At 42.5% G+C, this 27,833-nt stretch overlaps 2 protein-coding genes across 3 annotated transcripts in view; both read right to left on the reverse strand.

The window, feature by feature from the left end:
* Positions 1-299: 299 nt before the first annotated feature.
* LOC106580157 (survival motor neuron protein 1) lies at positions 300-5,496 on the reverse strand. Of its 2 annotated transcripts, none has more exons than XM_014160901.2 (9): positions 5,342-5,496; positions 2,909-2,980; positions 2,544-2,663; positions 2,271-2,462; positions 1,802-1,975; positions 1,498-1,572; positions 1,230-1,337; positions 754-831; positions 300-452 (listed from the first exon to the last, which is right to left on the reverse strand). In XM_014160901.2, exons 1-8 carry the CDS (start codon positions 5,387-5,389, stop codon positions 778-780), a joined length of 843 nt encoding a protein of 280 aa, XP_014016376.1. In that variant the 5' UTR covers positions 5,390-5,496; the 3' UTR covers positions 300-452; positions 754-777. The 2 variants fall into 2 exon arrangements, with proteins under 2 accessions (XP_014016376.1, XP_014016375.1); XM_014160900.2 differs by having other exon boundaries at positions 300-550.
* Positions 5,497-14,153: 8,657 nt separating this feature from the next.
* LOC106580156 (drebrin-like protein B) overlaps positions 14,154-27,833 on the reverse strand; it is a 76,046-nt gene continuing 62,366 nt past the window's right edge. Inside the window, exons 5-16 of the mRNA XM_014160899.2 lie at positions 22,689-22,826; positions 22,359-22,436; positions 22,003-22,154; positions 21,770-21,824; positions 21,546-21,620; positions 21,092-21,200; positions 20,361-20,885; positions 19,963-20,232; positions 19,690-19,788; positions 15,902-16,029; positions 15,628-15,679; positions 14,154-15,528 (exon numbers count right to left, since the gene is read on the reverse strand). Of these exons, the coding sequence (XP_014016374.1) occupies positions 15,392-15,528; positions 15,628-15,679; positions 15,902-16,029; positions 19,690-19,788; positions 19,963-20,232; positions 20,361-20,885; positions 21,092-21,200; positions 21,546-21,620; positions 21,770-21,824; positions 22,003-22,154; positions 22,359-22,436; positions 22,689-22,826 (1,818 nt within the window). The 3' untranslated portion in view covers positions 14,154-15,391. The remainder of the gene's footprint in view (positions 15,529-15,627; positions 15,680-15,901; positions 16,030-19,689; positions 19,789-19,962; positions 20,233-20,360; positions 20,886-21,091; positions 21,201-21,545; positions 21,621-21,769; positions 21,825-22,002; positions 22,155-22,358; positions 22,437-22,688; positions 22,827-27,833) is intronic.

The following is a 27,833-nucleotide window of genomic DNA, read 5'->3' on the forward strand; positions in this document are numbered from 1 at the left end:
ATCAGTACATTTGTAACAGCCTTAGGATAACAAAACTTATATTCGATCAAATACGCCTCACGTAATTTGATACTCTCTCATAAACCTCCATATAAAAAGGGCGTGATCTCACGTGGACAATTTTTTAGGTCAATTCAGCTCGCTTTGCCTCTTCCTCTCTGATTGTACGATCTCGCAAGCCCTGTATATCAATGCCCTCAATAAATATAAAGTATGAAACGTCGTAACTTTCCATGTGCGAGATCAACTAATTGAATATTCACATGTATTAAAGAAAATAAACGTAACATAACAGCAAATTGTGAGCTAAGAGCCTTTATTTGGGTTTATTTACAAAGAATACAAAACTTAACCCTGAAACACATGGAGGCTTTGAAACAAGAGTTCATTCACACATGTTACAATTCATTCACAGCACTCCAGTCCTCTGCATCTGGGATGGAGACAAACACCTAGGACCCGCAGCAGAACACAAAGGTAATTATTTTTGTGTTTTTTTTTGGTGGCGGGATGAACACAAACGTTTTGAAGATATTAGTTGGCGGTTTGTCTGAAATGGCAAGATAATTATAATTATATTCTTTCCACAAAGTGGCAATCGAAACATCGGAGGCTCATGCAAGTCAGTCAAGAAAGAATTCAATGGAATCCTTCCCGAGCAGGTAATGGCTACAACATAATAATAAAAAAAAACCCCACTAAAGTAAGTCAGTTTAGTAAACTACTAAAAACTGCTATTTATAATTTATTTACCAGGTAAGGACGAAGTCCCCTTTTTCACTTGTGGTGAGCCTTCTTTCCAGCAGCTTCTTTGCGGCCTTGCTTTAACCCCTGTAACGGAAAAGAAAAGAAGCAACTTAGACACAGACTTCCTTTTGCATCGAAAAACCCGTTTACGCCTGGTATTGAACTAAAAATATATGACCGATCAATCTTAACGTGATGCAGATTCGTCAAGTTTTAATGTCACATGCACGTACAATGAAATGCTTTTCTTGCAAGCTTTAACCCCAACAATGCAGTAATGAACAACAATGCAATACTAAAAATAACAAAAAAAGGTAGAACAGAAACAAACCAGAGATTTAAAATAAGAACAGAACGTTTATCCATGTAGATGCCGCTATGCGTATTAGATAGTGAATTATTCAACTTAACCATCAGTAATAAGCAATTCCCTGTCTCATCTACAGCGTGCAAGACATGACGCGCATGGCGTGTAACTGTACCAGGTAGTATCCGGTGTGGTATCCACTCATGTACCAGGCGATCAGCATACTTCCCAAGGCCTCGTCGTCCTCTCCGTCTGGACTCATGGGGGGAGGGGGAGGGATCATCTGACAAAGAGACAAAACAACCATGTTCAGACTGGTGCATCTTTCAGACCGCTGCATGACGAAATGTACCAGCGACACTGCTCAATAGAATAGAGTCTGATCTCTACGGGCAACATTTCAAATGCCAGAGAATATTTCTGTGCTCTAGAATCTACCTTACCGGTGGCCCAGAGGGCATCATGGGAGGCCATCCCGGAGGGGCAGGCCCGGAGGCCCCAGGTCGTCTAGAGTCTCCCTGTAGACAGAACAACACTCTTCAACATGCACACTCCATTGTCAAATAAAGGATTTATTCCATCCACACATACAAGATGTCATGTTTCAAATGCCACCTCTGCCTGTTAAGCAACTTCCAAATGAAAGTTAAAGCAAAAGTTCACCAAAATGTGTTGGTGCTTTTCGTATGTTGAGAAGTAACGCACGGATGAATAGTGACTGACAACCTACAATTAGGGTCTACTTACCATTCTGAAGCCAGGCATGGGAGGGGGACCTAGGGGAAAGCCAGGGAAACCTGGACCCCACATCGGAGGTACTTTGGGGGATTTGGATTTGGGTTTAGAGCGTGGCGCGTGACTGTGAGGGTGTGGGACGGACGACCTGTCGCTCTCCTTTGTAGAAGACTCTGCTTCTTTAACCTGCATTACAGAAAGAGAAATAAGAACCCTCCAAAAAATGTCCCCATTCAAAAGTAATTGAAGTCTGACTTCTATGCCTAAATCACTTCTCTCCAATCTGTGAATGGAAACTGAGTGTCCCGTGTCCACCAGCCTGACTGCTGAGTTCACCATTCTATTTCACTTCACGTGCAGTAAAACAGAATGGTGAATGCAGCGATCAGGCTAGTTCCACCAGGCTAACCGTCCATTCTCATCAGTGGTTAGAAAACCAATCATACACTTAGGATCATCTTCACAAACATCCTTAACGTACCTTGTTGGGGGCTTCCTCCTCTACCTCGGAGCTCTCAGTCAGAAGGTCTCGGAGGTTCTGCTCCTCCTCGTTCCCATAGTCTGTGAACACAACTACACAGGTGCCCCTTTTCTCGTCTATGGAGGCGATGGTGGCAGCGTAAAGCTTGCCGTCTTCAGACCAGTAGGCACAGCAGGGCTCGCCGACTCTCCACTGCAACACAATAATTGTTGTACACCTGTTAGGTTAGACCCCTTTCATTTAACAGTATTTGTATTATTGCGCAGTACCTACCTCTTTATCGGAAGGAGCACTACTTCTCTTTCTGCTGCGGTTCTTTTTGTGGTTTTTCCGTTTCTTTCCAGGGTTGTCTTTCTTTGAGATTGTCGTGTCCTCCTCACCCTTCAGGGCAGTCTGACAGTCAGGACCAATGGTTAAAAACGTAGAAAAAAATGTGAGCATGACGTCAGAGGGATAACAGAACATTTTCAAGGATACTTTTCTGAGATGCTACTTCTAGGAGACATGTTTGCCTACTATAATGCACAAACTGTAGCTGTAATGGCACGATACTGATGTTTCTCAACCTAATCATCAATCCATATGGAGGAAAATAAGAACACAGTCAACAGAATGCTATAATAACACTGTAGAGGCACCTTAAATGATGCAACTGCTTTGTCGTAGGCCTTTATTAGCGCAGTGTCATCCCAAATGTCAGAATCATCACTCTAGGAGAAAAATACAATTAGACCAATCAATCAAATCATCTGAGAAACTTAAAGAGTAAGAGCGTTATTTATAATAAGGGTTACATGGAGAAAACTGTTGTGGGTTCGCAGACTACCGTGGACAACAGTAGGGGTGGAAAGATCTCCTTTATAGTAAAAGCATTGCATGAATCTATCATTGTATTTTCCATCGTATTTGCAGGTCCGAGAAAAATGTGCCTTTTATAAACAGTTCATGCAATTATTCTCCATCATTTTACATATTCGCAGAATCGTTTTTAATACCACACCAATGACTGAAATTACAGGCTAAGAATGGACAGAGATATAGGCTTGCGTGTTCATCTTATATTTCTCCAATGCCAAATCAGTGTGTTTCGTTTACAATGAAACTGTCCCTGTTTGCAAATAATTAAATTTGGGGTGGCATTAAGAATCTGAGTATGGTATTTTCAAAAGTTAGGCCTACCAACACAGAGTAGGCCTATCAACACAGAACAATGTCAACTTTAACTGCTGGCTACTCCTTTTCCATGACTTAACCCAACGAGAGAAGGTGTCAAGTGTTTCCCTAAAAGCTGTCTTTAATCAATTGATAGCGAACGAATGAAATGTCTTCCCAAGCAAAGCCTATTTTTAGTTTCCTCGGCTAGAAAAGGTTGCATCTCAGCCTCTGAATGTCAAAAAAACAAAACAATGATATTCCCATATGCATCAGAGTCACGTCTTTCCCCGGCTGGTCTCATACACTAGATGTAACACAGTTCATGTAAATCAGGGATACTCAAACTAGAGTGATATGTTACGGTTGGTGTGGTTACATAAGTTACAAGTTTCCTTCATGTAAAATACACCCAAACCCACTCATTCCTTTAATTTAGGGTGTTGAATAACACTAATATGTGAGAACAATATTTTTGTCTGAACAAACGTTTCAATTTGACATTATAATATGGTTGGTAGCGAAACCGAAAATCGTTGTGGAAATCTGTTGCATCTCAAGTCGACTACAAAATCTACAATGCAATGCTCTCTCTATGGGCATGTAACGTAGCTAATTACACTACCTATTTCTTAAATAGGAAGAAATAGGCTCCAACACAAAGCCCTCTTGTTGTTAGTAAAGTCTAATTAAAATGAAGACGGTTGAAATAAATTTAGCCTACTCGAATTTGCTTACTTTCAGCACCATAAACTGTCCATTTCAGATTGATTGTGCCGCAATGCTGTTTGAAGTTTCAGCACCACAACGTAAGTTACTTACACCTGGCTTATTGTGAGGTCATTAACTCAGAAAAATACATCATGGGTAATAAACATATTGGTTTTAATACAAATCTATTATAGTAGTAGCAAGCTATCAAAGTTGACCTCCGGTCCTCCATCTCAAACTGAACAGAACATAGATAGTGCATAGGCCTAATGAATTTTTTTTGGGGGGGAAGAAACCTTTGACTCTCCTCCTGAATTGCCACCATATAGGACTATACTGCACAGTCATGAGTTAGGCAGCACACAAAAAGTTTCTGATCAGCAAGAGCAGATTGGAATATCAGGATTGGAATATCCATAGCAGTGTAATGCAGCCCAGTTGTCTTTACACCATCCCAGCAGCTATTTTATAAATATAATTTGGCGCTGTGCTTCATCCGAGCATGCACTTCGTAGCCTATAGATAATTTAATTGAGACCACACTAAATAGCCTACTTGATATCGCGCCCCGCGGAGAATCAGAGATGAGGGGCAGCATCTGGCATACATCGATACTCATTCTAAAACACTGAGAAATATTGAAATTTAATAAATTATAAATTACATGACCCTCCCCTTGACTGAAACTGAAAAAGCATGACCCTACCCCATTTTCCTCCAGGTAACCATTCTGTACATTTCGATCCATCCCTTACATTATGCTTTCTAATTGCTAGCCAATATTCCATCTAGTTTGCTCAATATCCATAGCTGTATAATAAATGTGTCATAACTAGATGGTCAAGCTAACTAGCAGGTAATTGCTAGATAGTAAAACATACCAATGCTATGTGACCTTCCTGGTTCCCGGTAACTACATTTGGAATTGGCCATCAGTCTTTTTAGTGCCTGACGCTGGCATATCAACTGGCAATCTGACTTGTTACCACTAACACCAAAGATTATGAAGATTAACCCTACATCTGTGCTGCTAACACTAAAACTCCGGTGCTATACCGAGTAGCTCGCTATCTATCTAGCTAGGTGGCTAACTTCGTTGGTATCTAGCGAATCTGCAACCATTAGCTTAAATTCAACAATAGCTACTAGTTAGCAAGCCAATCAAGCAGCTATCTAATTACTGAGTAACTATATAAATGATAACTTACTTGTCCAGCTCCACGAGCAAAAAGCATATCTTTACACCCATTTGCCATGAATACGCAGAAAAGTGGCTGCTCTCACAGCTTTGATTGTTGGGTTTTTACTGAAGCGAAGCAACGTGCGTCGCTGACGTTCCTAAATAATGATGACGTTGAAAAGCTGCGACAAAATTGTTGGCACGTTGGCTTGGCAACGAACTGAAGTCCCTCTGTCTACGAACACTTCTGTTTACATTTGCTGGCAAGTCGTGATTTGTCGGCTAAAAAAAATGATAGATCCAGCGGTGCTCAGGTTGTCTTGGCTGCGCCCAGCTATGCGTCTATACTAAAAAAATGACATTCTTAAACCTTCCCTGTATCTATGTTTGTCCTCTGTTGATGCGCGCCTTTGTTTTCTGAAATCCATACTTTTTAATAAAACGTTAATCAATTACAACCGCTGACAGTTTCCCTGTTGATATTAAACTACTGTAAGTCGCTCTGGATAAGAGCGTCTGCTAAATGACTAAGATGTAAGATGTAAGATGTAAACAGGGATATGTGCGTTCACGCTGCGTTGCCATCTTAGAGCAACAGCAATTAGGAAATAGTCGATGGTTGTATTTGATTAACGTTTTATATATATATATATATATATATATAGTGTATTTCAGCATTTAAGAAAGGCACACAACAACAGAGGAAAAAACATGTTTTAAGTATTGACGCATAGCGAGTCAGAAGTTCATTTAAAAAACTAGTCGAGGTACTTGGCTTGGTGTATGCTTACTATAGTTTGATCATGTTGCTTGAAATGTATATGTTATTTTGTTCTTGTTGTGTTCCAATTAAGACTCTTAAAATTGAGAAGAGCATCTCAGACGGTGCTACTGACTTTGAGGCTATTTCAGAAAAGGGCAAGCAAAGCCACTCTGGATCCACAGTGCCTGAAAGCTGTTACACAGCAGTGTTGTAATCTTCATTGCATTTTCTTTCAGAATTTAAACACACAGAGGGGTATCTTCAAACAAATCATACTCCAGTGAGTTGACTAACTATTCTAATCTAATGTGTATAATTGTACTACAAACATACATGGCTATGGGTGATTACAACAGCCTTGTTTTTTTCTCTTTACTGCTGATTGGAATGACTGCAACACACTTCAACACATAACGCGCTTCATCTTAACCTCAGATATTACCATTTTGTCTCATTGTACAGGGTCAGTGTGGAGGGATGAAATCTATAGTGCCTTTTCGTAATGTAGAACTTATGTCTGAATACCTAATATGTTATTTATCGCATAGCCTTGTTTATTTAGCAGTGACCATGCAAGTGGCATATTGTAAAAAGTTAGTTTATGTAGATGTTCACACAAATATGTTACTTGATCCAACATGTACTCAAACATAAAGTATAAAACCTGATTTTTTGCAAATTTGACTACTACTATCTGAAAAACATTATGCACTTGACCCAAAACATGGTGACAGTTGATGTGAAGTGAACAGAAGCTGTATTTAAAGGTTCTCCACCTGTCATTTGTGTGTCCACCTTAGTAATGCCAGATTACTATTTGGTTAGGTGCACTATGGTAGTTATTAGTTATCAGGGTAATTTGTGTGCTGCAGAGTTAGTCTGGCCAAAGATGGATTTTTCATAAGACAATTTCAGCTTACTAAACAGTGTTTTATCAGGGAATGATCTCACAATTCCTGTATAGTGAAACGGTCTTCAAACAGCATGCTAAGATAGCGCCCAATCACACTTTATTGCATCCGTTAAAACATTTCTTATGTGCGATGATTCATAGTCACACTTTAATCAAATTAGGCTATAACTTTTAGGCCTAATGAAGGGCTTCAAAACACCTTTATAGGTTTAGCAAATCATTATAGGCAAACATCATGTGGCATAAAGTCTGACAAGTCCTTGTTGGTTTTATGTAGAGTCACATGTTAAAATTGTTTTCACAGACTAGGGATAACTCTCCTTGTTTTTACAAAGCCTTGTATAGGTACTGAAGTTAGGGCCATTGTACAGTAGGGGGCAATATTATAGATACAAATCACTGATTTGAGAAAGCTAGAAATGTATAGGGAAACATTACCTACAGTTGAAGTCGGAAGTTTACATACACATAGGTTGGAGTCATTAAATCTCGTTTTTCAACCACTCCACAAATTTCTTGTTAACAAACTATAGTTTTGGCAAGTCGGTTAGGACATCTACTTTGTGCGTGATACAAGTAATTTGTACAACAATTGTTTACAGACAGATTATTTCACTTAAAATTCACTGTATCACAATTCCAGTGGGTCAGAAGTTTACATACACTAAGTTGACTGTGCCTTTAAACAGCTTGGAAAGTTCCAGAAAAGATGTCATGGTTTTAGAAGCCTCTGATAGGCTAATTGGCATCATTTGAGTCAATTGGAGGTGTACCTGTGGATGTATTTCAAGGCCTACCTTCAAACTCAGTGCCTCATTGCTTGACATCATGGGAAAATCAAAAGAAATCAGCCAAGACCTCAGAAAAAATTATTGTAGACCTCCACAAGTCTGGTTCATCCTTGGGAGCAATTTCCAAACGCCTGAAGGTACCACGTTCATCTGTACAAACAATAGTAAGTATAAACACCATGGGACCACTCAGCCGTCATACCGCTCAGGAAGGAGACACATTCTGTCTCCTAGAGATGAACGTACTTTGGTGCGAAAAGTGCAAATCAATCCCGGAACAACAGCAAAGGACCTTGTGAAGATGCTAGAGGAAACAGGTGCAAAAGTATCTATATCCACAATAAAACGAGTCCTATATCGACATAACCTGAAAGGCCGCTCAGCAAGGAAGAAGCCACTGCTCCAAAACCGTCACAAAAAAGCCAGACTACGGTTTGCAACTGCACATGGGGACAAAGATTGTACTTTTTGGAGAAATGTCCTCTGGTCTGATGAAACAAAAATAGAATTGTTTAGCCATAATGACATCACTATGTTTGGAGGAAGAAGGGGGACGCTTGCAAGCCAAAGAACACCATTCAAACCATGAAGCACGGAGGTGGCAGCATCATGTTGTGGGGTGCTTTGCTGCAGGATGTACTGGTGCATTTCACAAAATGGATGGCATCAGGAGGAAAGGAAAATTATGTGGATATATTGAAGCAACATCTCAAGACATTAGTCAGGAAGTTAAAGCTTGGTCGCAAATGGGTCTTCCAAATGGACAATGACCCCAAGCATACTTCAAAAGTTGTGGGAAAATGGCTTAAGGACAACAAAGTCAAGGTATTGGAGTGGCCATCACAAAGCCCTGACCTCAATCCTATAGAAAATGTGTGGGCAGAACTGAAAAAGTGTGTGCGAGCAAGGAAGCCTACAAACCTGACTCAGTTACACCAGCTCTGTCAGGAGGAATGGGCTAAAATTCACCGAACTTATTGTGGGAAGCTTGTGGAAGGCTATCCGAAACGTTTGACCCAAGGTAAACAATTTAAAGGCAATGCTACCAAATACTAATTGAGTGTATGTAAACTTCTGACCCACTGGGAATGTGATGAAAGAAATAAAAGCTGAAATAAATCATTCTCTCTACTATTATTCTGACATTTCACATTCTTAAAAAAAGTGGTGATCCTAACTGACCTAAGACAGGGAATTTTTACTAGGATTAATGTCAGGAATTGTGAAATGTATTTGGCTAAGTTGTATGTAAACTTACAACTTCAACTGTACATATATGCAATCACACAACAAAACCTCCTTCAGGAGGAGGCTTCTGATCGGAACCAGAAATCCATGAGTTCAACGTTTTATAGCCTTGTTATTCAAGTTGCTGATGTGAACTGGTAACCGGTACTCTGGTAACCGGGACTGTCCCGGGACCACTCTTCACGTTTCCCAGAAAAATAAAATGACAAGACCTGGGAAATTACAACATTTCCCTCCAATGTCGCACGAATGCAAATCCACAACATGTTCAGCACTGCCGGACTGCACACGAGACCTGAATGCAGTTTAGAGTTCTCATCAGAACTGAAAGTTCTATCTCGGTCCAAGCCTGGTCCTGATCTGACATAACAGACATTGAATGAGCCTGAATCCTAAAAAAGGACAGATTTCTAGATCACTAGGCTATATTGATTTAAACTGGTGTTGAGAACATGGCAGCGGAGGCGGGCAGCATAGGCGAGAAGGTAAACTCACCTTAGTTATGATCAACTAAATTATGAAAATATTGGAATAAAGTAGGCTGATGCAATTGAAGTCATGTGTCAAATTCTTGCTTATACTGAAACACCCAAAGTCATAGGCTATCCAACTGTTATACTAATTTAAAGCAATAGTCTTGTGTGGTCACCTAGGTTATCATTTCTGGGACAGTGCCATCGCGTCGTGCTCCTTTGAGACAAGCATGGTGGACTCCTATAGATAAATCAATCAATGTCAGATTTATGTTTTCACTCGATCTTTGTTTGTATTGTTGCTAACAATTAGGCTGGAAAATGTTAGCTAAATTGAGGTGAATGCTAATGATCTTTATTCTAGTTTGCTCATACACTTCATGGCCAAATTTATGTGGACACCCATTGAAATGAATGGATTCAGCTATTTTTGCCACACACCTGTTGCTGACAGGTGTATAAAAGCGAGCACATAGCCACGCAATCTCCATAGACACACATTGGCAGTACAATGGCCTGTACTGAAGAACTCAGTGACTTTCAACGTGGCACCGTCATTGGATGCCACCTTTCCAACAAGTCAGTTTATTACATTTCTGGCCTGCTAGAGCTTCCCCGGTTAACTGTAAGTGCTATATTTGTGAAGTGGAAATGTCTAGGAGCAACAACGGCTTAGCTGAGACAAGCTCACAGAACGGGACTGCTGAGTGATGAAGCGCATAGCGCGTAAAAATCGTCTGTCCTCGATTGCATTACTCACTACCGAGTGAGCACAATAACTGTTTGTCGGGAGCTTCATGAAATAGGTTTCCATGGCCAAGCAGCCTCACACAAGCCTAAGATCACCATGCGCAATGTCAAACGTCGGCTGGAGTGGTGTAAAGCTCCCCGCCATTGGAATCTGGAGCAGTGGAAACAAGTTTTCTGGAGTGATGAATCACACGTCACCATCTGGTAGTCCGATGGATGAATCTAGGTTTGGCTGATGCCAGGAGAATGCTACCTGCACGAATGCATAGTGCCAACTGTAAAGTTTGGTGGAGGATGAATAAAGGTTTGGGGCTGTTTTTCATGGTTCGGGCTAGGCCCCTTACTTCCAGTGAAGGGAAATTTAACGCTACAGCATACAATGACATTCAAGACGATTCTGTGCTTCCAACTTTGTGGCAACAGTTTGGGGAAGGCCCTTTCCTGTTTCAGCATGACAATGCCCCCATGCACAAAGCGAGGTCCATACAGAAATGTTTTTTTGAGATCGGTGTGGAAGAACTTGACTGGCTGCACAGAGGCCTGACCTCAACCCCATCGAACACCTTTGAGATTAATTGGAATGCCGCATGTGAGCTAGGCCTAATCGCCCAACATCAGTGCCCAACCTCACTAATGCTCTTGTGGCTGAATTGAATTAAATCCCAGCAGCAAAGTTCCAACATCTAGTGGAAAGCCTTCCCAGAAGAGTGGATGCTGTTATAGCAGCAGAGCAGGGACCAACTACATATTAATGCCCATGATTTTGGAATGAGATGTTCGACAAGCAGGTGTCCACATACTTTTGGACATGTAGTATATATTAGCTGATCAAAACATTTTGCTATTATGTTATACAAGTCTCTTTGCACTTCACTTGTATAGTAGCCTGTCCCACTCCCGACCGAAAGCCTGTGACTTGTCTGATAATCAGTCAATGTGATTTTGTTACACTGAATCTGTCTATATATTTGGTTAATTGATTTCTGTCTGGACAAGTGGAAGTGGTTGCTCACTTATTCTTTTGCTCATCTATCACTGATTAGAAACATTTACCATGCAATTATGTAGCCTAAATCAACTGTAGCCTATTATTTATCTATTGACTCACGTAGTAGCTTTATAGCCTTATATACAGTAGAGCCTAGGATATTTTCCTTTTGTTCCTAGCCCACTCAAATCCAGAAAATTCCTAACTTTATTCTGTAATCCATAGGTTGCATTATCAAAGCACGTCTCATCTACGCATGTGATAATACGGTTATAACATTTCCCCCGCTTCTCTGCGCTGTCTCGTATTGCTGCCCATATGAGAGCTTCGGTAGAGAATTCAATATTTTTTTTAAAGAGTTCGTCCCCGTTAAGATACCTTGATATTTAAACAATTTCCTCTCTTCATCTCATCGTTATTCATGAGCTGATCTGCTATCTGTATAATCATTAACTAGATTTTGCCAAATAGGAGATAATCTGTCATTCGTTGGAGGTTATCTAGCAAGCTTAGCAATTTTGGTCATTTGACTTTTGTTTGACTGCCATTACAAAGTTTATATGGAGACAGTAAAATGCCACTCTTAAATGTGCAGTTTTGTCACACAACCAATGCCAGACGTCTCAAATTTTGACAGAGTGCTCAATTGGCATGCTGACTGCAGGAATGTCCAACAGAGCTGTTGCCAGAGAATTTAATGTTAATTTCTCTACCATAAGCCACCTCCAACATTGGTTTAGAGAATTTGGCAGTACATCCAACCAGCACCACAACCGCAGACCACGAGTTACCATGCCAGCCCAGGACCTCTACATCCGGCTTCTTCCCCTGCGGGATCGCCTGAGACCAGTCACCTGGACAACTGATGAAACTGAGGCGTATTTCTGTAATAAAGCCCTTTTGTGGGCAAAAGCTCATTCTGATTGGCTGGGCCTGGCTCCGAAGTGGGTGGCCCTATGCCCTCTCAGGCCCACCCATGGCTGATGTAAAATCCATAGATTAGGGCCTAATTATTTTATTTAAATTGACTGATTTCCTTAAATGACCTGTAACTCAGTAAAATCGTTGAAATTGTTGCATGTTGCGTTTATATTTTGGTTCAGTATAAATATCAGTTTCCGAGCTGTAAAATCTTTACATAGTGGTGCAGCCATGTCGCAAATGAGACGCAGCAACAATTTTATTTGGGGAGAATCCTGGAATTTTAGTGACCATATCTTGGATATCTTGGAATCCTGGAATTTTAGTGACCATATCTTGGTATTAAATGCTTCAAATGAGCACAACTGATTTTTTTGCGGTATTTCCAGGGACTTTCGGGATAAATATGAATTATTCCCGGTATTGAAAATATGAATCCCTAATGTGAACCACAAAGGTTTAGAATTCAGCCCAACAAGATGAAATTGTTAGTATGAGGTTGCTGTCCATGACGCCAAGTTACGTGAACGAAAGCATTAAAAAGTGCTCTTTTTTATTTATTAAAGTGTTGATTTCCACCCATCATCCATATGTTCAACCCGTGACATTTAACACTTCTGTGACCTTCCTAACAATTTCTCGCTCTCAACGATTCAGAGAAAAAGAGATGAGTAGATATAGTTGAATATTAAGGTCGCCATCCCTGCATCATTTACGACAAAGATTAGTGAGGGAGAGTACATATGAAGCCATTTACAGTCTTACACAGAGGCAGAGACAGCATGTGTACAAGCAGTGCACAGAATCTTGGAACATAACGGCTTCAAACGTAAAGCTCAGCATTCTACTACTTGCTTTCCTGAAGAAAACCATCCATGCAGACCAAGAATTCAATGAGATTGTGGCGGAATTCAATGAGATTATTCCCGTTTCACTGGCGACTTATTTCCACTGATTGATTTTCAAGTACAAAACTAAAGAAAGCATGTGGCTGTGGAACATTTCTAAAGCTTCATCTGAGAATTTCGTGCTGGCTGCTGGTTTAAAGGGTCGACTAAAATGATCTACCAGGAGAATACAGATCCATAATCTCACTCGATCAGACTCTGGGTGGTACAAGCTTGAGTGCAGGGGACCTAGTTGATCGTTGCAGCACACAATACCGCTCACCGTTTGCAGAGCTTTAAACTATAAACCACTACTGCATGTTCATACAGGAGAGACATTAAACCTGCAGTGTAAGGGTGCAAGGGGTGGGGACAACATGACAGTTTGATAGTACCAGGTAGGTTTTTGGCAAATGGGCAGATCCCGGCAAACCTTAAGGAGGACGTAGGTAGCCGGGTGCAGCTGGCTAAGAAAAGCACCTCTCTCCACATCCCTAACCTTACCATAGACGACTTTGCGTTTACAGTTGCCTGGTATGGGAGGGACAGATTTGTGTTTACAGATGTGTTAGGGAACTCCTCCCTATTTATTTCCTCATTGATGCTCAACCACACAGGGCATTATGAGTGTCGTGTGAATAGAGTCATTTATGACAGTAACAGAGGTGAGTTCAACCAAGGTTCGCAAACATTTGGGAACCTTTTCCCTCTGTTGAACCCACCACAGTTCAAAGGTTAGATTATGTTCTGTTGGTCTGCCCCAAGTCTGAGCCCATCACAAATTTATTATCAGACTGAGAAAAAGCTCGCTCCCATCTGGAACTCTAATCCTACTGAGTCTGACAGGGTTGTGTGGTACAGACTGACTGCTCAGGTGGATGGCGTCATTTTGGATACAGAATATGGACTAATAATGCCTAAGGATTTGGATGGCCGAATGAGTGTGTCTCACCCTCACTTCTCTGGTCCTGTGAGGAAAGTTTAAAGGTGTAAATTGATCAATAATCAAGTAAATGTCCACTGTGTGGACTGTACATTAACCTCACTCAAACATGTGAGGCTAATGTACAGTATGTTACCTGGTAAAAGACAACTCTGCAAAATGATTTATATGTACATAGCCATTATATTTCTCAGAATATAAAAAAACACAATTTATCATGAAGATGTGCAAGTGTTTTACGTTTAAAAATGGTACAAAGCTGATTATTATGGGGAGAAAAAACATGGATGTTTTTGTTCAGCTCTATTAAATGAAATTAGAATTCTTGTTCCAACATCACTTCTAGGTTTCTGTGATTACAAAGTAACTTGTAGTAGTGTTTTCCTGTTGGTTGTTTAAAAAAAACAAAAAACAATATGATATGCATTATGTAAAGTTACTTTCTGCTTCACGTTTCATGCTTTGTATGCTGTTTTCATGAATAAAGATATATACCTTGAAAATAGTATTTGTATTTTAATGTAGGAACAAAAACTAATGAGACCTGTAATATATATGAGCTTTAGTTTAAAAGTATTATGACTTTGTAAATGGCATAGGCTACTATTTGTAAATGTGGAGTAAATGCAAGGAACACAAACACTTGTAGAATGACAAAGCAAAATAAACCAAATGCATGTCACTATACATTCTTATGTACAAGAGAAGTGCATTAAGACTTAATGACTTTAAAAAGCTCTCACTTCAAAGAGACAGTTTGATTTACAAGTAGCGGTTTTTCATTTATGTGAAATTAGCACAATGCTATCAATTAGTATCAGATATAGGAATAACATGCTGCTTGGATAAAAAAAAATAGGCGTAAATAAAACAGATTATGCACACGTAAAATAACACCAATACAGAAACAAGAAAGACAGTCCCTTACTTTTCAGTTCAAGATCATGGAAAACGCTGTTAAATGTACCAAGGGAATGACACATCCACACAGACAGTATGCTAATAGTAACAACAATCATCAGAATATTAGGTTGTAATAAGAGGGACTCATTGAGCCTGCAGACATCCCATCTGGTGGTCCCTCTCTTTCCCAGTCCTCCTTCTTGTGGAGTGAAGGAAGGGGGGGGGGGGATCTTGCTAGTCCACAACTGTGTGTTTCTGCCAGTGGTTAGAACAGGAGACACTGGCTTCCCCCACAAAACAGCCGAGTCGGAAGGGGATAAAAATTATCGCATGGAATCCAATGGAAGTTGTCCAATGTGTCTATTGAAGTTAAGGCATCTATGTATGCAGCATGTATACTATGGTGGTTTCACTGTAGGGGAATGAGTGTTCAGTCCCTGAGTGTGTGTTCGTGTGTGTGTGTGTCTGTGTAGTGTGTGTGTGTGTGTGTGTGTGTGTCTAGATGGTCTCCACGTAATTGGCTGGGAAGAGTCCCAGGCGTCCATCTTTACTGAAGCCCCGCCACCAGGCCTTGTCCACCGTTTCCACAGCACTTATGATGTCCCCTGGCTCAAAGGAGATCTCTGATTCATCCTCTGAAAAAAAGAGAAAGCAAGGTTTAACACACTCAGAGAGCATCATAGAGCGGATAGGTGTGCATGTGGTCCATGGTATGAGTTACACCGGGAACTGACCTGCTTGGTAGTCATAGAGAGCTCGAACACACATCTGTCTGTCTGGTGAAATCTGAAAGAAACAGAAAAAAGGCTACAAATGGCCCCTGTCTGAGGAAAATGTCATTTTTCCTATTGTAGAGCCCTCTCTTGGTTCTCATCGACATGGCATTCATATTAAATGAGTCATTCTTCAATCCCGTTCCTGGACTAGATTTGAAGCACAGTAGTAAATATGATGGCATAGCAGGGGACAGAGGCCATATTACTTTGTTGGTTGTGTTACATTCCGTACCTCTTTTCCATTCTCTGAAATCTCCTGGTCCTCATTCTCTTCAACAAAGTCCTCCTCAATTTCATCATCGAAACAAACAGCCAACTCTGGAGTATCTCGGTCCCTTTCAGGTGGACTCGTGGATCGTTCTGGAAAAGAGGAATCATGAGAGGGGTTGGATTCTCATTCCCTACTAAACAAGCAAGTGTGTAGTAGGGAATAAGCATTAAAAGTCGTGCTATAAATTCTCAGACAACCCAAAGATTCCTTGATGCCCTTCCAGACTCCCTCTGCCTACCCAAGGACGTCAGAGGACAAAAATCAGTTAACCACCTAACCGAGGAACTCACTTTAACCTTGCGCAATACCCTAGACGCAGTTGCACCCCTAAAAACTAAAAACATTTGTCATAAGAAACTAGCTCCCTGGTATACAGAAAATACACGAGCTCTGAAGCAAGCTTCCAGAAAATTGGAACGGAAATGGTGCCACACCAAACTGGAAGTCTTCCGACTAGCTTGGAAAGACAGTACCGTGCAGTATCAAAGAGCCCTCACTGTTGCTCGATCATCCTATTTTTCCAACTTAATTGAGGAAAATAAGAACAATCTGAAATTGATTTGATACTGTCGCAAAGTTAACTAAAAAGCAGCATTCCCCAGGAGAGGATGGCTCTCACTTCAGCAGTGATGAATTCATGAACTTCTTTGAGGAAAAGATCATGATCATTAGAAAGCAAATTACGGACTCCTCTTTAAATCTACGTATTCCTCCAAAGCTCCGTTGTCCTGAGTCTGCACAACCCTGCCAGGACCTAGTATCAAGGGAGACACTAAAGTGTTTTAGTACTATATCTCTTGACACAATGATGAAAATAATCATGGCCTCTAAACCTTCAAGCTGCATACTGGACCCTATTCCAACTAAACTACTGAAAGAGCTGCTTTCTGTGCTTGGCCCTCCTATGTTGAACATAATAAAGGGCTCTCTATCCACCGGATGTGTACCAAACTCACTTAAAGTGGCAGTAATAAAGCCTCTCTTGAAAAAGCCAAATCTTGACCCAGAAATTATAAAAAACTATCTGCCTATATCGAATCTTCCATTCCTCTCAAAAATGTTAGAAAAAGCTGTTGCGCAGCAACTCACTGCCTTCCTGAAGACAAACAATGTACACGAAACGCTTCAGTCAGGTTTTAGACACCCATCATAGCACTGAGACTGCACTTGTGAAGGTGGTAAATGACCTTTTAATGACGTCAGACCGAGGCTCTGCATCTGTCCTCGTGCTCCTAGATCTTAGTGCCGCTTTTGATACCATCGATCACCACATTCTTTTGGAGAGATTGGAAACCCAAATTGGTCTACATGGACAAGTTCTGGCCTGGTTTAGGTCTTATCTGTCGGAAATATATCAGTTTGTCTCTGTGAATGGTTTGTCCTCTGACAAATCAACTGTAAATTTCGGTGTTCCTTAAGGTTCCGTTTTAGGACCACTATTGTTTTCACTATATATTTTACCTCTTGGGGATGTCATTCGAAAACATAATGTTCAATTTCACTGCTATGCGGATGACACACAGCTGTACATTTCAATGACACATGGTGAAGCCCCAAAATTGCCCTCGCTAGAAGCCTGTGTCTCAGACATAAGGAAGTGGATGGCTGCAAACTTTCTACTCTTAAACTCGGACAAAACAGAGATGCTTGTTCTAGGTCCCAAGAAACAAAGAGATCTTCTGTTGAATCTGACAATTAATCTGGATGGTTGTACAGTCGTCTCAAATAAAACTGAAGGACCTCGGCGTTACTCTGGACCCTGATCTCTCTTTTGAAGAACATATCAAGACTGTTTCAAGGACAGCTTTTTTCCATCTACGTAACATTGCAAAAATCAGAAACTTTCTGTCCAAAAATGACAGAAAAATTAATCCATGCCTTTGTTACTTCTAGGTTGGACTACAGCAATGCTTTACTTTCCGGCTACGCGGATAAAGCACTAAATAACCTTCAGTTAGTGCTAAATACGGCTGCTAGAATCCTGACTAGAACCCAAAAATTTGATCATATTACTCCAGTGCTAGCCTCCCTACACTGGCTTCCTGTTAAGGCAAGGGCTGATTTCAAGGTTTTACTGCTAAACCTACAAAGCATTACATGGGCTTGCTCCTACCTATCTTTCCGATTTGGTCCTGCCGTACATACCTACAAGTACGCTACGGTCACAAGACGCGGGCCTCCTAATTGTTCCTAGAATTTCTAAGCAAACAGCTGGAGGCAGGGCTTTCTCCTATAGAGCTCCATTTTTATGGAATAGTCTGCCTACCCATGTGAGAGACGCAGACTCAGTCTCAACCTTTAAGTCTTTACTGAAGACATATCTCTTCAGTAGGTCCTATGATTAAGTGTAGTCTGGCCCAGGGGTGTGAAGGTGAACGGAAAGGCTGGAGCAACGAACCGCCCTTGCTGTCTCTGCCTGGCCGGTTTCCCCTCTTTCCACTGGGATTCTCTGCCTCTACCCCTTTTACGGGGGCTGAGTCACTGGCTTACTGGTGTTCTTCCATGCCGTCCCTGGGAGGGGTGCGTCACTTGAGTGTGTTGAGTCACTGACGTGGTCTTCCTGTCTGGGTTGGCGCCCCCCCTTGGGCTGTGCCGTGACGGAGATCTTTGTGGGCTATACTCGGCCTTGTCCCGGGATGGTATGTTGGTGGTTGGAGATATCCCTCCAGTGGTGTGGAGGCTGTGCTTTGGCAAAGTGGGTGGGATTATATCCTACCTGTTTGGCCCTGTCCGGGGGTTTCTTCGGATGGGGCCACAGTGTCTCCTGACCCCTCCTGTCTCAGCCTCCAGTATTTATGCTGCAGTAGTTTATGTGTCGGGGGGCTAGGGTCAGTCTGTCACATCTGGAGTATTTATCTTGTCTTTTCCGGTGTCCTGTGTGAATTTAAATATGCTCTCTCTAATTCTCTCTTTCTCTTTCTTTCTCTCTCTCGGAGGACCTGAGCCCTAGGACCATGCCTCAGGACTACCTGGCTTGATGACTCCTTGCTGTCCCCAGTTCACCTGGCCATGCTGCTGCTCCAGTTCCAACTGTTCTGCCTGTATCTATGGAACCCTGACCTGTTCACCGGACGTGCTACCTGTCCCAGACCTGTTGTCCCAGACCTATTCACCGGACGTGCTACCTGTCCCAGACCTGCTGTTTTCAACTCTCTAGAGACAGCAGGAGCGGTAGAGATAATCTCAAAGATCGGCTATGAAAAAGCCAACTGACACTTACTCTTGTGTTATTGACTTGTTGCACCCTCGACAACTACTATGATTATTATTATTTGACAATACTGGTCATTTATGAACATTTGAACATCTAGGCCATGTGCTGTTATAATCTCCACCCGGCACAGCCAGAAGAGGACTGGCCACCCCTCATAGCCTGGTTCCTCTCTAGGTTTCTTCCTAGGTTTTGGCCTTTCTAGGGAGTTTTTCCTAGCCACCGTGCTTCTACACCTGCATTGCTTGCTGTTTGGGGTTTTAGGCTGGGTTTCTGTACAGCACTTTGTGATATCAGCTGATGTAAGAAGGGCTATATAAATACATTTGATTTGTAGTATTTCAAACCCCTTCATGATCTTAAAAATCCATGAGGAAGAGGATTTCTGAAAAAGGATAGGAAATCGTAACATAGCATACCGGTATGTCTATTGTACCTTATCTCATCAATATAAAGGTTCATTCAGTTTGAGAGCAACTTGGGCAATGTAGGCTAGCGTAGAGTAGAGATAACTAAATGGGTGAGCGGGGTTACATACCTGTACCATTGTGTTCCACCAACTCCCCCTCATCTCTCACCCCATTGGTGGATGGGACCACAACCTCTTGTGTGATTGGCTGAAGAATAACCTCTGCATCTGAACATAACAAGACATTGGTTAGATTGTGTTAGTTGTGTCAGACAACCTTTGCACCACCTTCTTATACATACAACTCCTCACTCTTCTTCTCGTTTAATTGCTGTATTTTACCTTTTTTGAATTTGTATAAATCGGACAGGCCTGTACAAGATACAAAACAAAGTACTTCACCTGTGACAGCTGGCTCCTCATCCTCTTCTGAAAGCTCCACCAGAACTGGCTTAGCAGAGGCCTGGCTGTCATCTGATTGGTCCTCCTTCTCTTGTTCCTCTGCCACAGGCTCCTGCACTGATAAAGAGTCTGAATCTGATGCTGAGCCCTCCTCTCCCTCCTCCATGTTTAGGCTTGGCTCTGTATTCTCAACACTGGGCTCAGGGTCTGCCTGTTCTTCCTCATCTTCCTCTTCCTCCACCAGTACGGCTTGTACGGCTGTGTACTGCTCTGGATTGGAGATAATGAACCATTGTGGTTTTAAGTACAGTCATGCCAAACTGAGAACACAATCTATAACGGCTTGACAGACACCATTGGTCATTCTACAGTAGGCTGTGTGTATGATGAGGACCTACCTGTTGGCTGCAGTGGACTCTCTGGCAGGGGGACAGTGGGAGGCTGTGGTGCTGGGGCAGGCTCCAGGGAGACTAGTGGAGAGGGGGAGCACTTAGACTGGGACTGGGGAGGGGTATCTGGGGGAGATGGTGGCAGGACCTGGGCCAGGTGCTGGTTCTCTGGAATGGTGGGGGTCAGGGTGGCTAGGAGGCCTGGAGAGGCTGGGGGGGCAGAGGGCTGGGTTGGGGGCTGAGACTGGGGGCTGGTTGATGGGAGGGTAGGCCGGGCTGAGACAGCAGGGGCGGAGTGGAGGGGTGATGTGGAAGGGGACACCAGGGAGGCACGGGGGCTCTGGGGAGAGGTGATTGGGCGGAAGCTGGTGCTGGGTGGAGACATAGTGCGGTGGAAGGGGGAGGAGGGGACACGGGAGAAGGGTGAAACCAATGTTGGACTGCGGGGGGAGGTCGGAGTGGGGCCATCCCATTTCCCAAAGATGAATGCTGTGTCGGTCAGGCTGCGCTGGTATCGCCTTAATGGAGGTTTGCCTTTGTGGAGAGAGAGAGGGAGGGAAGAAAGACCAAAATTAAGAAATGCACTGCAACAAGACAGATAATGGTTGTTTAGGTTCATGCACGATTGACTGGGACTGGCTTCATAATCACACACTGCGTAGACGAGCCACACCTTGGTTTGCCAATGCTTATGAACAAACAGACACACAGACACAGATACAGACACACTGTGAATTTACCTGTACGGGGGGAGCCGGGGCTGGATGGGCTTTGGGACGATGATGATGACAGCTGTCTGAAGAACTCTCTGGGGTTCATGGAGCGCTGTGACACCAGCACCGCTGCCTCCTAAAGGTAGGAAGAGGAATCATACCACACTATGTTCTACTGAATGATGTAAAGGAAACTACAGCCAGGTCTCAATAGTCTAAAGATATCTCCTCTCCTCCTTCTCCTCCTTTCCTTCATCTGCACTGGTGTGAAAGAAGTGGACAGGATCCCATGATAGGCCATATTCCTTTTGACCTATCCTGTGTTTTCAGATCAGTGCAGATGAAGGGCAGGAGACAAGGAGAGGAAGCCACTTCAGAGCGTTGGGATACACCATGTGACATGAACAAGAGGTGAGGTGTTTAGGGAAGAGTAGGAAGGGAGTTTATTTGGATTAGAGAGTTCAGTAAGAGAGACACTCACTGCTGCTTTCTCGATGGACTCGCTGCGTTTCAAGCGAGCTCTCATGTCCTCCTCATGCTCTCTCTGCTGCAGCTCCTGTCACACACCAACAGAGAGGTCAGAGGTCAGACACACACAGACACAGAGTTCAGAGTAAAGAAACACGCAAAAACACAGAGTTCAGAAGTCAGAAACACCTAGAGTTCGAGCCGCCCAATAACTTTCTCACTCATTCTTTCTCTCACCCATCTTGATTTCTCCTGCTTCCTCACTTCTGCCTCCAGCTGGGCCTGCATTCTCCTGGGAGATACAGAGATGTCAGAAACCTCATGGGATATTAGCCTTAAGTAGCCTTTACTTTGACAACCCATTAAAATACCTGATAGTGACACAAGAGAATACCCTTGAGTCAGAGATTGTGTTAGTAAGTCTTGAGTCAGTGTGTGTGTGTGTGTGTGTGCGCGCCCAACGTCCTGACCTCTGCTCTTCGATCATCTGTAGTTTCTCGTTCATTTTCCTCTCCCTCTCGTCAGCCTCTTTCCGTTCCTTCAACACTCTCTCTTTCTCCCAACGGCGTCTGTCCTCCACTGCCCGCTTCCTCTCTTCCTCCTTCCTCTCTTCCTCCTCACGCTGAGAGAGAGAGAGAGAGAGAGAGAGAGAGAGAGAGAGAGAGAGAACACAATAGATGAAGACTTATTACAGTTGACAATACGAACATTAAAGATGTGAAGTGATGTGAACATTAAACTACTTTTCTCCTGTTGCATTGACGAATTACTAGAAAACTGTCTAAAGCTATGAGGGTAACTGTGACTATGTTTCTGTGTAGGCTACCTCTGCACGTGCCCAGAAGGAGTCTCTGTTGGCCCGTCTCATCTCCATGGCAGCGTTAGTCTTCCTGTAGTTAGTGCCCTATCAACAGAGATAGGAAGACACAGTTTGTAACTTATGCTATTGGTTGTTTTAACTCATAATTGATAAAGTATGAAACAAATTCAAAACATACAGTAAGTATATATTAAGTACAATGCATGATAGAGATTAAATCTGAGAGAATCTAAACGCGTGGGACCCTCCTCCATGTAAAAGCACAGTTCCGGGTTTTGTCCAGGTGTTAGCACCCCCTCCTATGGACAGAGATGGTATTGCAGGAGGAGCACTCACCACTGTCTCCTCCTTGTCCTTGGACCGACAGCTTCTTCTGACTTGCTCTGTCTGGGGGCGGACTTTACTGAGCTCAGCGCCTATCTTCTCCTCTGTGACATCCTCAGTACTCTCAGCACTGATAAACACATGAGCCTCCTGAGAGAGAGAGAGAGAGAGAGAGAGAGAGAGAGAGAGAGAGAGAGAGAGAGAGAGAGAGAGAGAGAGAGAGAGAGAGAGAGAGAGAGAGAGAGAGAGAGAGAGAGAGAGAGAGAGAGAAGAGGAGTAAGAGAGGTGAACTACAATAGGGACCTGCTGCAGACAGCTGATGTCAGGTATATAAGGCTGTGACAGGTTGGTTGCTGTTAATCTTTGTCACACAGTGCCCTGACACTTGCTCCAAAGCGTGTACGCGTTACAGATTAATGAAGGGACCCAAGCTGAGGTCCTGAACATCCTTTCAGTTTTTTAGGTTAACATTCCAAGGAAGGACTTCAGATGTTCACTAAATTGGTGCATTTTTGGCCTGCACACCACAACTTTGCCACAGACACTTTCCAGAACTTTTGGGAACAAGAATGTCATTTTTATTGGCTGCTATGATCTACGGTATCATAACGGGTGAAACTTCAAACTCCAATATAATTCTGCTACAGCATTCCAAACTAGGGAAAGAGAAGGGGATATTGTCCCTCCTTTTTCATGTACCCACTGACAATGTGAATACATATGTGCACAGACGCACAAACACCCAAACTCGTGCGCACACACAGGCACACACTCTCTCTCTCTCTCTGAAAGTAGTTCTTTGAAAGCTTTTCCCCTCAGTGGTTCCTCTTGGCTGTGGCCTTTGGGCTGTAGCTAAACTATACAGTTATGTAACAGCTTGTATCTAGTATCTGGCTTACGATAGAGAAGACAGGAAGGAATCTATCGGTTTGGAAGAGATAGATGGGGGGGGGTAGAAACAGGAAAGAGTGTGTAGGGGGGAGGAACGGAGAATTCACAGAGAGCACAAGGAAAGTGAAATGAGGTGAGGGGAGAGTGGAGAGAGCAGATAGGATGTAGAGATTAACAACGACAAACGACCACAGAACAGTACACTGTGTTCCACTGCTAAACTGTCACTGTACTGATACGCCTGTGTGTGTGTACGTGGGTACGTGTGTGTGTGTGTTGCAGCCGATTCTGTGTGTGTGTGTGTGTGTGTGTTGAGAAATATTAAACACCCTCACAGGCCCAGCCCCAACTCTAAATCACACACACACGCGCACACAGTGCGAGGTGCCCCTGAGGGAGGATGGAGGGAGTTGTGGATGGTGAAGAGGGTGTAAATGATCTCCTCCGTTTCTCCTAACTGTCTGTTATTATGCCTCAGACGATAGGCCTCTCCCTAATACTGTCTAACAGGGCTAAGAGCATGCTCATTAACCTTACACACACACAGCTGCTACTCCTCTTTTCCGTCCTCTCCCACCCACCCCCGTCCTTTCCTCTTTCATAGACGTCTCCTATCCTTCCATTCTTACTCCTCCCCTCTATCCTCACCTGTACTTTCCTCCTCCTGTCTTGTTCCCTTCATTCTCGTCTTCTCCTGAATCCCCCCGGAACTCCTTCCACTGACGCGTCATTTAGCTGACGCTCTTATCCAGAGCGACTTACAGGAGCAATTATAGTGAAGTGTCTTGCTCAAGGGCACATCGGCAGATTTTTCAACTAGTCGGCTTGGGGATTTTAACCAGCGACCTTTCGGTTACTGGCACAAGGCCTACTGGTGTGTACGACATGATAGAATGTACACAGTCCACAATGCAGACTTCCTGCTCAATACTAATCAATTACTGTCGTCGAGCAACAATGAGCCCATTTGCAAAAGACTCCCGCGCTTAGCTTCGGCATCACCAACTGATACAATAATATTGTTTCACATTAGGATACACATCCAGACACCGCTGGTGATTCGCCGTCTCTCACACAGCCCTCTGTTGCTAGTTGAGACTTGCAGAGGTAGATGGAGAGAAAGAGAAAAAGAGAGAAAGACCAGAGAATAGAAGAAGTGCCACGGGGCATTCTGACTCTGTCGAAGCACGTCCTAATCCTGACTATTAATTCTGAGGTTTTTGGACAACAAACAATAACCGAGTTCTCATTGCTCACTCGATCATTAATCCTTCATCGACACAAGGATTATTACTAAGCTTCAACACAGAGCAGGATCAGGCTTGCTGGAGGTCCTGCAGTGTCTATGCATATTGACTGCACTCGTGCCATTTCCACCACACCACACATGGGAAATAAGACAGAACGAGGCCTAAACTCACCAAAGCAGGAGGTTACGTGAGTTTTGTACTTATCAAGTGCCGCAGTACCACTATGTGACACAGGTCTCATGTGGTTTTAGAGACCCTACAAAGGCGATAAGAGAGAATAGGTTGACAAATATGTAGCATAAATGAGAGGTGGAAAGCCTATGTCTCCCAGAACGGAGTCATCAAATATAGAGGACAGCAGGACTGCAATGTGAAGGGCTGTAAAATGCCACACAGATGCTTTCGTATTTTCTTATCGCTTTGGTGCAATTTTCACAAGTATGTGGTCAATTTTCACAACTTAGTACAAAACTCAAAAGATGATCGTCAAAAAGGCAGTTGGCACATTTTCAATTGACTAAGAGCAACACAAAATGGCACAGTCACTTTTTCACCAAACCTAATCAGCGTTTCATCTATTTGTATGGCAGATAGCCTAGCGTTTAGAACATTGGGCCAGTAACTAGAAGGTTACTGGATTGAATACCCGAGCCGACAAGGTGCGTAATCTGTTAATGTGCCCTTGAGCAAGACACTTAACCCTAATTTGCTCCAGGGGTGCCGTACTACTATGGCGGACCCTGTAAAACAACACATTTCACTGCACCCATCGGGTGCATGTGGCGGTCATAACATTTTGTTGGCTGGTTATTGTCATGCAAAAGTCTGCAAGTCTCCTAGAAATTGACCGCCAATTAATAAAAAAAACATATCTCCAATCCTCCACATATACAAGACACTGATGCGCGCCTTTGGAACATCTGCATTTTAAAAAGTATAATACATTAATTTAAAATATCATCACAATAAATGAATTATGTATTTTAGTCAGGTCTAAAGAAACATTATGATATGAAGAAAATATGAGTTGGCCTTTTTTAGGCCTGTTATCTGGCTATGCTCCATGACATAGGCTGTAGGCTTCTTCATTTAGCTTACAAGATATGCTTATAAATCCCATGCCATTATTTTACTTTATATGATTTTATAGTAAGAAGAATATGTACTGGACAAAAATATAAACGCAACATGTAATGTGAAATAAAAGATCCCAGAAATGTTCCATATGTACTAAAAGCTTAAATCTCTAAAATGTTGTGCACAAATGTGTTTACATCACTGTTAGTGAGCATTTCTCCTTTACCAAGATAATCCATCCACCTGACAGGTGTGGCATATCAAGAAGCTGATTAAACAGCATGATCATTACACAGGTGCACCTTGTGCTGGGACAATAAAAGGCCACTCTAAAATGTGCAGTTTCGTCACACAACACAATGCCATATATGTCTCAAGTTTTTGGGGAGCGTGCAATTGGCATGCTGACTGCAGAAATGTCCACCAGAGCTGTTGCCAGAGAATTGAATATTAATTTCTCCACCAACATCATTTTAGAGAATTTGGCAGTTTGTCCAACCAGCCTCACAATTGTAACCATGCCAGCCCAAGACCTCCACATCCAGCTTCTTCACCTGTGGGATTGTCTAAAACCAGCCACCCAGAAAGCTGATGAAACTGAGGAGTATTTCTGTCTGTAATAAAACCCTTTTGTGGGGAAAACTCATTCTGATTGGCTGGGCCTGGCTCCCCAGTGGGTGGGCCTACCTCCCAGTGGGTGTGCATGTTGCATTTATATTTTTGTTCAGTATAATTTAACTTAGCTGAAAAAAATTACAATTATATTTTTCCCATTATGGAGCGAGTGCGCATATGAAGTGTCTATGTTGAGCGTACAAGTGATCAATTGAAACAGGTCCTATATGCTAGATGTAGAGTTATTTGGCAACTTTAATTGTGAATAATACAAACCTTAGAATGTCTTCGAAAACCAAACATATATCGGCTGCATGGTGCGACTATAGGCTATTGATGATTTGAGAAAGTAGCCTTGGGCTCCACAGTTATTCTCTCATTAAGTGAACATATATTCACCCATAAGAACAGTGGCAGGGGAAAAAAATACATGTAATCTGTATGCACTGGAATAGTGAATGGAGGCGTGCTTTCCCACCCGTTTTGTAGGCTACTTCGCTTTTATAGCTGAGCTGTGCTTAACATGAGCAGCTGAGAAATACATATAAGAACACGTATTTCACCCCAAGCATGAACCACTGTTTAAGGAGCATGCTCTCGCTGCCGCCAGGTGATATCCCGCCCAAACTGTTTGCCATGGGCTCTCCAACCTTGTTCATGCAGCTACCCAGTGCTTAATTTGGGAAGCTAAGTGAAATCTGTTCGGGAACATCGATAGTAACACGTTTTTTCGACGAAATATATTTCACTAAACTGTTGCCAGCCCGTCTGCACGCACGAGAAAGGAATAAAGTAGAGAGGAGGAGATGGAAACGCATGATGGTGACATATTCTGTATAGCTAAAGGTAATGTGTCAACTAATTAAATATGAAAATATAAAACATGACCTATTGCTAGGCTATTCAAAATAAAATGCACACATTTTTGGCTAACTAAACCAATCAATTAAACAACAGCATCGCCTAGGGCTATATGTTCTCCCCGGGACTCATGGATATACATTTCGAAGGGTACAGTAGCATAAGGTAACCAGTCCATCCAGTATGCATAATAATACAGTCCACACTCAAAGGCGATTATTAAAATGTGTTTAATTTTGGAGTATAGGCTAGACCTATTAAGTACCAAAGACAATCTTAAATCAGTTTTATGTGTAATATGCAGTAGGCTGTGTATTGTATAACAGCACAATCATAATTTTAATTCCGTTTTATTATAAACCTATGCATAAACTCTAATATTCATGTGGGTGTTTTGAATTAATCATCACCCTCGAAAGCTATTGTGTTACGCTTTGAAACAACATCCACAACAACCATGTTT

This window comes from Salmo salar, chromosome ssa20 (assembly GCF_905237065.1).
Source record: "Salmo salar chromosome ssa20, Ssal_v3.1, whole genome shotgun sequence".
NCBI classification, from domain to species: domain Eukaryota; kingdom Metazoa; phylum Chordata; class Actinopteri; order Salmoniformes; family Salmonidae; genus Salmo; species Salmo salar.